Source organism: Trichomycterus rosablanca, chromosome 14, assembly GCF_030014385.1.
Source record: "Trichomycterus rosablanca isolate fTriRos1 chromosome 14, fTriRos1.hap1, whole genome shotgun sequence".
NCBI classification, from domain to species: Eukaryota; Metazoa; Chordata; class Actinopteri; order Siluriformes; family Trichomycteridae; genus Trichomycterus; species Trichomycterus rosablanca.
In genome coordinates, this window is record NC_086001.1 from 27902293 (window position 1) to 27916651 (window position 14359).

At 39.4% G+C, this 14359-nt stretch overlaps 2 protein-coding genes across 2 annotated transcripts in view; one reads left to right on the plus strand and one right to left on the minus strand.

The window, feature by feature from the left end:
* Positions 1 to 14359, minus strand: part of LOC134326271 (zinc finger protein 585A-like) — a 338798-nt gene that overhangs the window by 194753 nt on the left and 129686 nt on the right. The window contains exon 4 of the mRNA XM_063008438.1: positions 4281 to 5244. Within this exon, the coding sequence (XP_062864508.1) occupies positions 4281 to 5244 (964 nt within the window). The remainder of the gene's footprint in view (positions 1 to 4280; positions 5245 to 14359) is intronic.
* Positions 12065 to 14344, plus strand: LOC134327031 (zinc finger protein 135-like; the record flags this gene model as incomplete). The annotated part of the gene is made up of 2 exons (XM_063009116.1): positions 12065 to 12073; positions 13532 to 14344. Coding segments are annotated over exons 1-2 (822 nt in total), but the record flags the coding sequence as incomplete, so codon positions are not given.

Here is a 14359-nt window from a genome sequence, read left to right on the forward strand (position 1 = left end):
AACACTGAGTAGTGTTAAACAGTGTTACATTTTAACATTTTACATTTTTTAGGGAGTCAAAATTAACTATATCACAGTGTTAAAATTCCAACACTTTGAAAAGTGTTAAAATAACACCCTAGGGAGTGGACCCATATAGACACTTTAAAAGTGTTAAAATTAACTCTCATAGAGTTATTTTGTGTTTGTGGATTTTGCTGTTAAATGTTCTTTTATGAGATCTAAAATGACTAATAGTTAAATGATAAAATATTACTAGCTGTAATACCAATGTAAACAAAATACATCACAAAAAAGTGTCAGTTGGAATGTAAAATGAAAGTATATTATTATTAATAATAAAAGGTTCACTAGTAGTACTGATCGTTCATTTGCCGTTTCACCTATATCTGTGACACCCTGGATTCTGGGCTAGTTTCAGCTTCAGGTTTTATTTTAGACTAGACATTAGGCTGGATAATTTTGTTGAACCTGGCAACTCTCACGATTTTCACGCCAAATTGGGCTTATACTTTTGCCCTTATAATATAGTTTATATCAGAATACATTAGCACACACACAAGTTTTACAGTATTTCTGACCTGATCGTTCTCTACAAAACACCCACACCTTGCTTTGCAAAAATATGTATTAACCTCCAACTCACTATAGAACAATCCAAGCCAAATCCACTCATATTCATTTATTTTTACTTTGCACATCAGTGCACAAACTTCGATTGCTCGCTATGTGTATTTTCGGACGTGGTTTCACTTCTCGCGTTTGTTTTCATGACAAAACGTAGTTTGGGAGACCAGAGAAGCTCGCCTGCGATTCCAGTTGGTGATAGATGGTGATAGAACTCATTAAGTTTGGCAAACTGAAATAATGGCATGTTTCTGACCTGAATGAGAGGGGCATTAAAAAGATCTCACAATGTTTGAAGCCCAGGTCAATAGAACCTGCTAGTTAGAGAAGGATCACTTGTTTGTTAGTTTAAGTCCAAAAGTGGGTGTGGCCCGTACGGGGATCGAACCCGCAACCTTGGCGTTATTAACACCATGCTCGAACCAGCTGAGCTAACCGGCCAGTTCATTTATTCTCTATGTAGATGTTTGTACATAATTCTACACTAACCCCATTCAACCAGCTGAAACGGACTTTAATAATCAAATCCTGTTCAAACTGCTGAGAATGAGAGCAGTTCATAACTACAGGAACACAGACTGTACTTGTACTCGGTCTGTTTACCTCCAGCAGTAACTGGAACAATGCCAAACAATTCAACTCTACCCAGGGATGTTAAGTCCAGCACAAATATCCGCCGCTAAATCTGTCTAAACCCGCACTTCACATGCTAAAACTATCAGAGCTTGTTCATAGGTATGTGAGCGCAAATCCTCATTAAAAACATTTTGTACGGTTTGCAATGAAAGCTTTTAGACAGCCGTGACACATTTTGAAAGTAGCCCAATTTTTTACCATGACTGAATTTTTAAACAAACCCAATTTGGCGGGAAAATCACGAGAGTTGCCAGGTTCAGCAAAATTATCCAGCCGAATGTCTGGTCTAAAATCAACCCTGAAGCTGAAACTAGCCCAGAATCCAGGGTATTGGTATATTGGTGAAATGGCAAATGATCTATCAGTACTACTAGTGAATCTTTTATTATTAATAATAATATACAGTAGTTTCATTTTACATTGATACTTTATTGTGATGTATTTTGTTTACATTGGTATTATAGCTAGTAATATTTTATCATTAAACTATTAGTCATTTTATTAATTTTTTATAATTGTTTTAGATCTGATAAAAGAACATTTAATAGTAACACTTTAAATACTAAAAGCTCTGAATTTCACTTCTACTCTTTTCTGTTTTTTCCTCTCCTGTTTTCTTCTCCTCTCCAATCTTCTTTATTAACGATTTAGTCTTTTTATTCTGTTATGATTTATGAATAGAATTTCAGGTTACATGAAGAACTATTTTAAATTATTACCCACCCAGTTCTTTACATCCACTTTCTATTGTCACTCCAGCTCAAGCCTACATACAAATACATGGACCGTGAGTTTAGTCCCATTTAACAACCATGGACACATTTGCTGACATCGGATTCAAAACCAAACTCTCATCACACAGAGGACTCGGATGGAATTTACAGTTTAACAAATACATTTATTTATCAATAAAGAAACACTTGTCTACTGAACCCACAATTGGTCTTGGTCAACTGGTCACCTCCATGATAAGAAAACACCTGAACTACCACAATAGTCTTTATTTATTTTTAAATGTAATTTTAAAACATGTCAGTGCAGTCTGTATTAGGATTTACAGGGGTTGGACAATGAAACTGAAACACCTGGTTTTAGACCACAATAATGTATTAGTATGGTGTGGGAAATGACATATACAAGTCCTGCACAGTGGTCAGAGGGATTTTAAGCCATTCTTCTTGCAGGATAGTGGCCAGGTCACTACGTGATGCTGGTGGAGGAAAACGTTTCCTGACTCGCTTCTCCAAAACACCCCAAAGTGGCTCAATAATATTTAGATCTGGTGACTGTGCAGGCCATGGGAGATGTTCAACTTCACTTTCATGTTCATCAAACCAATCTTTCACCAGTCTTGCTGTGTGTATTGGTGCATTGTCATCCTGATACACGGCACCGCCTTCAGGATACAATGTTTGAACCATTGGATGCACATGGTCCTCCAGAATGGTTCGGTAGTCCTTGGCAGTGACGCGCCCATCTAGCACAAGTATTGGGCCAAGGGAATGCCATGATATGGCAGCCCAAACCATCACTGATCTACCCCCATGCTTCACTCTGGGCATGCAACAGTCTGGGTGGTACGCTTCTTTGGGGCTTCTCCACACCGTTACTCTCCCGGATGTGGGGAAAACAGTAAAGGTGGACTCATCAGAGAACAATACATGTTTCACATTGTCCACAGCCCAAGATTTGCGCTCCTTGCACCATTGAAACCGACGTTTGGCATTGGCACGAGTGACCAAAGGTTTGGCTATAGCAGCCCGGCCGTGTATATTGACCCTGTGGAGCTCCCGACGGACAGTTCTGGTGGAAACAGGAGAGTTGAGGTGCACATTTAATTCTGCCGTGATTTGGGCAGCCGTTTCAGACAGCTTCCTCTTGCGTCCACAGTTAATCCTGTTGGATGTGGTTTGTCCTTCTTGGTGGTATGCTGACATTACCCTGGATACCGTGGCTCTTGATACATCACAAAGACTTGCTGTCTTGGTCACAGATGCGCCAGCAAGACGTGCACCAACAATTTGTCCTCTTTTGAACTCTGGTATGTCACCCATAATGTTGTGTGCATTGCAATATTTATCTTACCCTGCTAATTAAACCTTCACACTCTGCTCTTACTGGTGCAATGTGCAATTAATGAAGATTTTCCACCAGACTGGTCCAATTTAGCCATGAAACCTCCCACACTAAAATGACAGGTGTTTCAGTTTCATTGTCCAACCCCTGTATATGAACTGGGTTTTATGCACTAGAAGATGGTGGGATAATTAAACGTATATATGAGTATTTCTTTTAACAAAGGAGTTTAGCTACCACTAATTTGGTCTATAGATAAACACAAAGAACAAAGACTCATGATGATAGAACAATGCAACACTGTTCAGTCCACAGCCCTCCATTCACACCTTCTCATGTACATTCTGGTTGAAGACGGTTCATTATTTGCTAAGTGTAAATCATCTAAAGACTAGAATTTTGGAGTGTAGACCTAGAAGTGTTAAAGTAATAGGCTATTCATTTATGAAAACTTAGCATTCATAATATGAAGAATTTATGCAAACACCATAAAGACCAGGGTAAAATTCTTCCACTTGAAAGTAAAAGTTGTTCTGTGTTTATTAAAGTAGATTAAACTTGAATAATGAATAAAAACAGATTCAGATCTGAGGTTGGTACATTACACCACATTACATTTGATGATTAATGATCATATTCATACCATCATGTACATTTGATAACTGAAGTAGAACAGTTCTAGTGGATATTAGTAGAAAAAGAAAACTGTAAGAGAAAAATGACACATAGGTTTGCGGTAGTGAAGAATCATTTTATTTTACCGCTGGTTTGGTGTACTTAAGCATGCGTAAAGGATATTCCTTTCACTAAAGTTCTTATCAGACAATGAACAGTCCGCTCCTGTGTGAATGCGCTGGTGTTGTTGGAGAACATAATGTGCAATAAAGTACTTCCCACACTCTTAACAGTGATGTAGTTTCTCGATGTGAATGCGCTGATGCTGTTTGAGATTATTTTCATGAGTAAAAATCTTTCCACACACTGAGCAGTGATATGGTTTCTCTCCTGTGTGAATACGCTGGTGTACTTTAAGGGCACTACTTTGAGTAAAACTCTTTCCACACTCTGAGCAGTGATACGGTTTCTCTCCTGTGTGAATACGCTGGTGTTTTTGAAGGTTACCCTGTTGAGCAAAACTCTTTCCACACTCTGAGCAGTGATACGGTTTCTCTCCTGTGTGAATACGCTGGTGTTTTTGAAGGGTACCATGTTCAGCAAAACTCTTTTCACACTCTGAGCAGTGATATGGTTTCTCTCCTGTGTGAATACGCTGGTGTACTTTAAGGGCACTACTTTGAGTAAAACTCTTTCCACACTCTGAGCAGTGATACGGTTTCTCTCCTGTGTGAATACGCTGGTGTTTTTGAAGGTTACCCTGTTGAGCAAAACTCTTTCCACACACTGAGCAGTGATATGGTTTCTCTCCTGTGTGAATACGCTGGTGTACTTTAAGGGCACTACTTTGAGTAAAACTCTTTCCACACTCTGAGCAGTGATACGGTTTCTCTCCTGTGTGAATACGCTGGTGTTTTTGAAGGTTACCCTGTTGAGCAAAACTCTTTCCACACTCTGAGCAGTGATACGGCTTTCCTCCAGTGTGAATACGCTGGTGTACTTTAAGGGCACTACTTTGAGTAAAACTCTTTCCACACTCCGTGCAGTTATACGGTTTCTCTCCTGTGTGAATACGTTGGTGTACTTTAAGGGCACTACTTTGATTGAAACTCTTTCCACACTCTGAACAGTGATATGGCTTCTCTCCTGTATGAATGCGCTGGTGTTTTTGAAGGGTACCCTGTTGAGCAAAACTCTTTCCACACTCTGGGCAGTGATACGGCTTCTGTCCTGTGTGAATGCGCTGGTGTTGTTTGAGATTACCCTGCGTATTAAAACTCTTCCCACACTCTAGTGATGAAAGTTCTTCATGTTTATGCTTTGATAAGACTGTAGAAACTGTTTCCTTGAAAAACAACAGAAACAAAGAAACAAGTCGATTAATTAGAATTACTTTTACTACATTAATACCACAATAATATTAAACTCATCACCTAGTAATAAAAACATTAAATTCACTTCACGTCTAAGTGAGAATCTGAATTCAAAGAACATCAGGATAAAATACTTATAAATACTGCAGATATTAATAATTAAATAACTATAAATAACTTGATATAAATAAAGATATAAGAGATCTGACTTTCTCAACATCAGTCCTGCACCAAGCAAATCTAATCCAGTTCATGACAGGACTAATAATTAGCTCACAAGTGTAAATCTTTGGTGTGCTGGGAGTAAAAAAGGCTTCATAAAACACCACAATTATGAGCATAAAGCTATTTTAAACAGTCTGAATATATTAACCTAATAATATTAAATAACATAATAAAATAAAAAGAACAACAAATGCAACATAAATGTAAAAGAAACTAAATATAAAGAAAACCCTTTACCTTCCTGTTAGAATCCTGGCAGCCACTTTAACAAAGCTGGTGTCTCCAGCAGGTCGTTTCTAATGAAGAACGTGCAGAAGATCCTTCTTACCAAGTGACTCAGCTACAAGTCTAGAGTTTAGTCCTTAAATAGAGCTGAGGACAAAGACCCAAGACCAGTTCAAAACTCTGCATTGGTCAATCATCAGCCAACTATTCACACCTTCTTGTGTGAAGTACTAGCTCATTATCTATGGAACGTGTGCAAATGAAGTAGATGGAGCCACAAAGCATGATGGGTGAAGTCAAACTACACCTATTTATCTGAGCAGAGAAGTGATTTAAATTTAATCCTAAACACAAACAAGGAATTGAAAGGCTATTCTGTAAAGTGAAATGACATTACCTTAGATAAAGCTTTTATGATAAGAATCTAAGTCATGTAAAATGCTGTATGTATATTTGTGTGAATTAGTTTCTACTGTATATGAGGAACAATAAGAAAACTATAAGAGGAAACACGCACCTATAGATTTATCTGTATTTATGGTGTAGAAATATTTACTGTGCACTTGTGTGTCTGTGAACTGTTTGATTTACTACTGCGGTCAAGCCTCCACTTCAAAATGCTCAGTCAAATCAGCTCCCACATTGTTTGTGAAGATGTGCGTATACTAAACATTACGGTAAAAGAGTCTGGCGGAACTATTTAGGATAGAATTTCAGGCTTTAAAATAAAAGGTTTGGTAATAACTGGACATTATGATTTTAAATTTAAAGTCAACTAAAACATAATCTAAGCTCATTCCCGTTTTAATTTAGATTGTTATTAAATGGAATAATCGTGATTACATGAATTGTTATTGTTACTAAAAGGAATCTACTTGTTTCCACAGAACAATTCCACTTTATAATGATAGTACACAACATGTAGTTTACACTCAGTTAATATCAAGACATTCTGATGTATCATTTCTAAATAAATTCTAGAAATGTGACAATATAAAATACATTTATTATAAAGTTAAAGTGTACCAAAAAAGAGGGTTTAGATTTGCATAAAACTTTTAGCATAGACCATGTGATCAGTACCGTAATACATGGTGTAAATGGACCAGGGTGTAAATAGCATCTGTACACTTTGCTGTTTACACCAGGGTGCAGATAACATCTACCTCATTTAAAATAGTTCTTCATGTAACCTGAAATTCTATTCATAAATCATTAGTTAATAATGAAGATTGGAGAGGAAAAGAACAGAAAAGAGTAGAAGTGAAATTCAGATCTTTTAGTATTTAAAGTGTTACTATTAAATGTTCTTTTATATGCTCTAAAACGATTATAAAATTACTAATAGTTTAATGATAAAATATTACTAGCTGTAATACCAATGTAAACAAAATACATCACAAAAAAGTATCACTGGAATGTAAAATGAAACTCTATTATTATTAATAATAAAAGATTCACTAGTAGTACTGATCGATCATTTGCCATTTCACCAGTATCTGTGACACCCTGGATTTTGGGCTAGTTTCAGCTTCAGGGTTGATTTTAGACCAGGCTGAACCTGGCAACTCTCACGATTTTCCCACCAAAATTGGGCTACTTTCAAAATGTGTCACGGCTGTGTAAAAGCTTTCATACAAACCGTACAAAATGTTTTTAATGAGGATTTGCGCTCACATAGCTATGAACTGTCGTGTTCTTTTATAAATAATCGGACGCATGACAACTGCGAACCAAACACGCAAGCTTTTATTAACATAACTTTTCTCCTCTCCCCATTACAAGCAGTCCCTAGAACATTTGTCCCCGAAAACCCCGCCCATCTGATAACTATTAATTAGGCTCCCCATCAATCACCATCGTTGTCATGAAATATACACATGTATATCACCACATCTCCCCTTCCTAGAGAACAAAGGGTAGACTACCTTTGTCTCACCAGACCTTAGAGGATTATTCTGCCTCTTTGTTGAAAGGTCTGTTCCTATCTAAATTTCATAAGAAATATGTTACTAATACAATCTTTTTAACAAAATAATGTTGAATCTATAAACATGTTTTTTTTTTCTTTTTCCCATCACAAGTTTAGCCTACTAGGTTTAATTACAGTCCTCCCAGACCTAGTTCTAATTGTAGTCTCTGTAGATGGTACTTGAGGTAGCACATCAGATGACTCAGGAGTTTGCTCTGGCACTTTGACATGTCTCAATGAGTCTTTATCTTGTGCAGGTGATGGTAAAGGTATTAGGTGCTGTCTATTGCGCCTCACTGTACCTTCTGGTAAATCCACCAAATACGATCTCGGGGTTGAGTGATTCTGAAGCACTGTTCCAGGCACTTTTGCCTCTGTTACCCATACACTTTCTCCTGGACACAAGACTCTGAGGGCTTTGGCACGGTGACGCGTATTGTAGTTCTCAGCATCTGATTCACCCTTCTCCTTTTCCTTCCAAGCAAATTTGATACTGTCAGGCAATGCCGGATCCAACTGTGATGGATGAATAGGCAATATAGTGCGTAGACGACGGCCCATAAGGAGTTGAGCTGGGCTGTAACCACTCTGGAGAGGTGTTGCTCTATAGGCAAGCAAAGCCAAATACGGGTCTTTTGACTTTTTCAGGAGATTTTTAATTGTCTGAACTGCTCGTTCAGCTTCCCCATTACTCTGAGGGAACTTAGGGCTACTTGTCATGTGTCTGAACCCATAAGAATCCGCAAAAGAAGTAAAGTTTTGTCCAGAAAACTGTGGTCCATTATCTGACATTAGAATCTCAGGAATGCCATGTCGAGCAAAAGTCAACTTTAAATGGACAATGACATCAGTACATCTCGTGTGAGATAACTGTGAAATTTCTACATACCTGGAAAAATAATCTACAACCAGCAGATAAGTTTTCCCATCTAACATAAATAGATCTACCCCTAACTTTTGCCATGGACTTTCAGGGCATTCTTTTGGCATGAGCGGCTCTTTGTGGTTTTTCCGCTCTTGAATGCATGTTCTGCATTTTAGCACCATTTCGTTCACTTGCTGGCTAAGTCCAGGCCACCACACAGACTGGCGAGCTCTCTCCTTGCACTTCACCACCCCTTGGTGTCCTTCGTGAAGTTTTGCTAGCACGTCATTACGCATCACTGAAGGTATAACGAGTCGTGCACCTTTTAGCAGTAAGCCATCTTTTACTGTAAGTGTAGCTCGCTCTGGCCAGTAATTTTTCACTAGAGGTTCCTGTTTTGCGTGCATAGGCCAACCTTCTGTGCACAATGACATAACACGTGAGCAGATACTGTCAGCCTTTAACTGCTCTCTTAAATTGTCCATATACATAGAACTAACTGGTAAGCTTTCAATAACACAATCCACATATATGATAGTGCTTTCCATCAGCTCCGTTTCTTCTGTGGACATACATGTTTCTACAGGTGAGCGTGACAGTGTGTCCGCTGTCCAGAGTAGCTTCCCTGGCACATGCACAATACAGTATGAATCAGCCTCATCCTGAAATGCTGAATTCTTGGTGGCAAAAGGTCTAGCGCTTGAGCTCCCAGCAAGCTGATTAGTGGTTTGTGATCAGTTTCCAGACAGAATTGTTTCCCTATTAGAAAATCACGAAAACGTTCACAGGCCCATGTGAGACCCAAAGCTTCCTTCTCAATCTGTGCATACCGCTGTTCTGTAGGAGAAAGCGACCGCGAAGCATACGCTACAGGCTTCCATTCTCCTTCCCATTTCTGAGGAAGTACACCACCCAAGCCATATGATGATGCATCGGCTGACACTTTAGTGTCTCTGTTTGGGTCATACATCGCCAGCACAGGAGTTGAAGATAATGCCTTTTTGAGCAATTGAAATGCTGATGCTTGATCCACACCCCAGAACCAGCAGTTCTTTTTGGAGAGAAGGTCACGAAGAGGTTTGTCTATTTCCGCAAGCTGGGGAATGAACTTTCCCAGCTGATTGACCATTCCAAGGAAACTTCTTAGTTCGCTCACATTACTGGGCTCTTTCATCTCCCTAACAGCTTCTGTTTTCTTTGGGTCTGGTCGAATACCAGTGACACCTATGATGTGACCGAAAAAGACCACCTCGCTCTTGGAGAGTTCACATTTTTCCAAATTTAAGGTAATGCCTGCCTTTTCCAGTCTTTTAAGCACAGCATGGAGTCTGGCATCATGCTCTTTTTGGTCACGACCCCACACCAGTAAGTCATCAATGTGGCAGACTACACCATCTAACCCCTCTGTGATCTCAGCCATCATACATTGGAAGTATTCAGGAGCTGAAGCAATGCCAAATGGAAGGCGATTAAAACAGAACCGCCCAAAAGGAGTAATAAAGGTTGTGTATTTAGCTGATTCCTTTGTGAGTGGAATCTGCCAAAACCCCATATTGGCGTCCAGTTTGCTGAACATTTTAGCTCCAGCCAGCGTTCCAAGGCTTTGTTCCACTGACGGCAGAATGTACTTTTCACGACAAAGGTACTGGTTCAGGCTAGTCAAATCTACGCATAAACGCACTTTTCCCCCATCTTTCTTGGGCACAACCACCATACCAGCACACCAGTCGGTCGGCCCCTCAACACGGCTGATAACACCCAAGCTCTCCATATGCTAAATTTCTGTCTTAACCTTTTCCATCAAAGGTAGTGGAATTCTCCTGTGTGTTTTGGAATTCTCCTGGGTAGCATATGACTGCTGTACCACACCCAAACCACTGCATAACTTGGGGTAACTCATTTTTAGTGCCTCCATGTTTATGCTATCAACACGAACTATTAAGTCAAGGGCTACAATGGCTGGTAACCCTAGCAAAGGCGTTCTTAAATCTTTGACCACATAAACCTTTTCAATAGTCTGTTTGGCCCCTTTTCTCAGCTGCAAGCTAATGTATCCTGACACATCCAGTGGAATCCGTCCTGGACCCAGCAAAGGTTTCTCTGCTTTTTGAAGAGCAGGCAGCTGTGTATTGGAAAATATATGTTCGAAAACAGTCTGTGGGACAACAGTGACATCTGCTCCAGTGTCAAGTTTGAAAACTATGTTTCTGCCATTTACATCTATCTTTACAGTCTATCTTTACAGTCCATGGATTAACATTTGATGTCACAGAGCCAAGAAAGAAACTTTCCTCTTCTTCCTCTATTACCAGTACGGCACACACGCTGGTAGTGACCTTTCTTTCCACAGGAATGGCACTTTGCGTCTTTGGCAGGACAATCGTGCTTAGGGTGAAACGTACCCCCACATTTGTAGCACTGGGAACTTTTTTGATTTTTATTCTTAAAACCTTGTGGCTTTTCTCCATTATTTTCAGATTTCCACATCTGTAGTTTCCCTTTTTTTGGTTTGCCTTTAAACACTCTGTCCACAGAGCTTACATCAATCTGCCTTGCACCACTGCCATCACTTCTCAGTGTAGTTTGCTGCTTTTTGATCTCTTCACATTGTCTTGCCATGTTAATAGCTTTCTCCAAATCCAGGTTCTTTTCCATCTGCATGCGTTCTGAGAGCCGTGTGTCTGCCAGTCCTACTACAATCCTGTCTCTGATTAGCTCGTCATGCAACGTCCCATAATTGCAGTGCTCTGCTAAAGCGTACAGTGCAGTGACAAAAGCATCCACAGTCTTGTTAACTTCTTGTTTGCGCATATTAAATCTTGCACGTTCATAAACAATGTTCTTTTTCACTACAAAGAATGACTGGAAGCTATCCCTTACTGTAGTGTACTGGCACTGTTCCACATCACTAAGTTTCAGTCCTCTTAAAACGTCATCAGCTTCGTCACCCATGCAATAAATTAAAGTGTTCACCTGGTTGTCTTCGGAGCTTGACGCTAAATTGCTTGCTTGACGAAATCTCTCGAATCTCCGTATCCATTTTGTCCACTCGTGTGGTTTTGAAAAATCAAAGGGCTCCGGTGGCTGGATGCTAAACGTAGCGCCGGGTGTGTTAGCCATGCCGCTAGCTCCTTCCCCGCCTTGTGCGTTTTCACCGTCATACATTTCACCGCTCACCGTTTACTTTCCTTATCTGTAAAACCCTTGTTTTTGTTCCGTTTAGTTCCACAGCACTTCTGACACCATGTTGTGTTCTTTTATGAATAATCGGACGCGTGACAACTGCGAACCAAACACGCAAGCTTTTATTAACATAACTTTTCTCCTCTCCCCATTACAAGCAGTCCCTAGAACATTTGTCCCCGAAAACCCCGCCCATCTGATTACTATTAATTAGGCTCCCCATCAATCACCATCGTTGTCATGAAATATACACATGTATATCACCACATGAACAAGGTCTGCTAGTTTTAGCATGCGAAGGGCGGGTTTAGACAGACTTTGAGCTGGATATTTGTGCTGGACTTGGCATCCCTGGGTAGAGTTAAATTGTTTGGCGTTGGTTCCAGTCGCTGCTGGAGGTAAACAGACCGAGTACAAGTACAGTCTGTGTTCCTGTAGTTATGAACTGCTCTAATTCTCAGCAGTTTGAACAGGATTTGAATGGAAGGTAAAGCTTTTATTTTCAGGTTTTGTTTCCTTGCCTTTATTAATCTTTATGTTTCCTCAGTGAGCTCGTATCACTGCTCAGAATGTAGAAAGTGCTTCAGTAAATCCAACAGTTCACATAATTCTACACCATAAATACAGATAAATCTATAGGTGGGTGTTTCCTCTTATAGTTTTCTTATTGTTCCTCATATACAGTAGAAACTAATACACACAAATATACATACAGCATTTTACATGACTTAGATTCTTATCATAAAAGCTTTATCTAAGTTCATGTCATTTCACTTCACAGAATAGCCTTTCAGTTCCTTGTTTGTGTTTAGGATTAAATGTAAATCACTTTTCTGCTGAGATAAATAGGTGTAGTTTGACTTCACCCATCATGCTTTGTGGCTCCATCTACTTCATTTGCACACGTTCCATAGATAATGAGCTAGTACTTCACACAAGAAGGTGTGAATGGTTGTCTGATGATTGACCAATGCAGAGTTTTGAACTGGTCTTGGGTCTTTGTCCTCAGCTCTATTTAAGGACTAAACTCTAGACTTGTAGCTGAGTCACTTGGTAAGAAGGATCTTCTGCACGTTCTTCATTAGAAACGACCTGCTGGAGACACCAGCTTTGTTAAAGTGGCTGCCAGGATTCTAACAGGAAGGTAAAGGGTTTTCTTGTTTGTTTCTTTTACATTTATGTTGCATCTGTTGTTATTTTTATTTTATTATGTTATTTAATATTATTAGGTTAATATATTCAGACTGTTTAAAATAGCTTTATGCTCATAATTGTGGTGATTTATGAAGCCTTTTTTACTCCCAGCACACCAAAGATTTACACTTGTGAGCTAATTATTAGTCCTGTCATGAACTGGATTAGATTTGCTTGGTGCAGGACTGATGTTGAGAAAGTCAGATCTCTTATATCTTTATTTATATCAAGTTATTTACTTATTAATATCTGCAGTATTTATAAGTATTTTATCCTGATGTTCTTTGAATTTAGATTCTCACTTAGACGTGAAGTGAATTTAATGTTTTTATTACTAGGTGATGAGTTTAATATTATTGTGGTATTAATGTAGTAAAAGTAATTCTAATTAATCGACTTGTTTCTTTGTTTCTGTTGCTTTCCAAGGAAACAGTTTCTACAGTCTTATCAAAGCATAAACATGAAGAACTTTCATCACTGCTCAGAGTGTGGGACGAGTTTTATCTCCAAAGACACCAGCACATTCACACAGGAGAGAAGCCATATCAGTGTTCAGAGTGTGGAAAGAGTTTCACTCATACTGGTGACCTTACAGTACACCAGCGTGTTCACACAGGAGAGAAGCCATATCACTGTTCAGAGTGTGGGAAGAGTTTTTCTCATCAGACTACACTTCAACAACACCAGCGTATTCACACAGGAGAAAAACCATATTACTGCTCAGAGTGTGGGAGGAGTTTTGCTCAACAGGTTATCCTCCAACAACACCAGCGTATTCACACAGGAGAGAAACCATATCACTGCTTAGAGTGTGGAAAGAGTTTTGCTTACAGTAATGCTCTTAAAGTACACCAGCGTATTCACACAGGAGAGAAACCGTATAACTGCACAGAGTGTGGAAAGAGTTTTACTCAAAGTAATGCCCTTAAAGTACACCAGCGTATTCACACAGGAGAGAAACCATATCACTGCGCTGAGTGTGGAAACAGTTTTGCTGAACGTAGTACACTTCAAAAACACCAGCGTATTCACACAGGAGAGAAACCGTATTACTGCACTGAGTGTGGAAAGAGTTTTGCTGAACATAGTACCCTTCGAAAACACCAGCGAATTCACAAAAAAGAGAAGCCATATAACTGCACAGAGTGTGGAAAGAGTTTTACTCAAAGTAATGCCCTTAAAGTACACCAGCGTATTCACACAGGAGAGAAACCATATCACTGCGCTGAGTGTGGAAACAGTTTTGCTGAACATGGTAGCCTTCAAAACCACCAGCGTATTCACACAGGAGAGAAACCATATCACTGCACCGAGTGTGGAAAGAGTTTTACTCAAAGTAATGCCCTTAAAGTACACCAGCGTATTCAC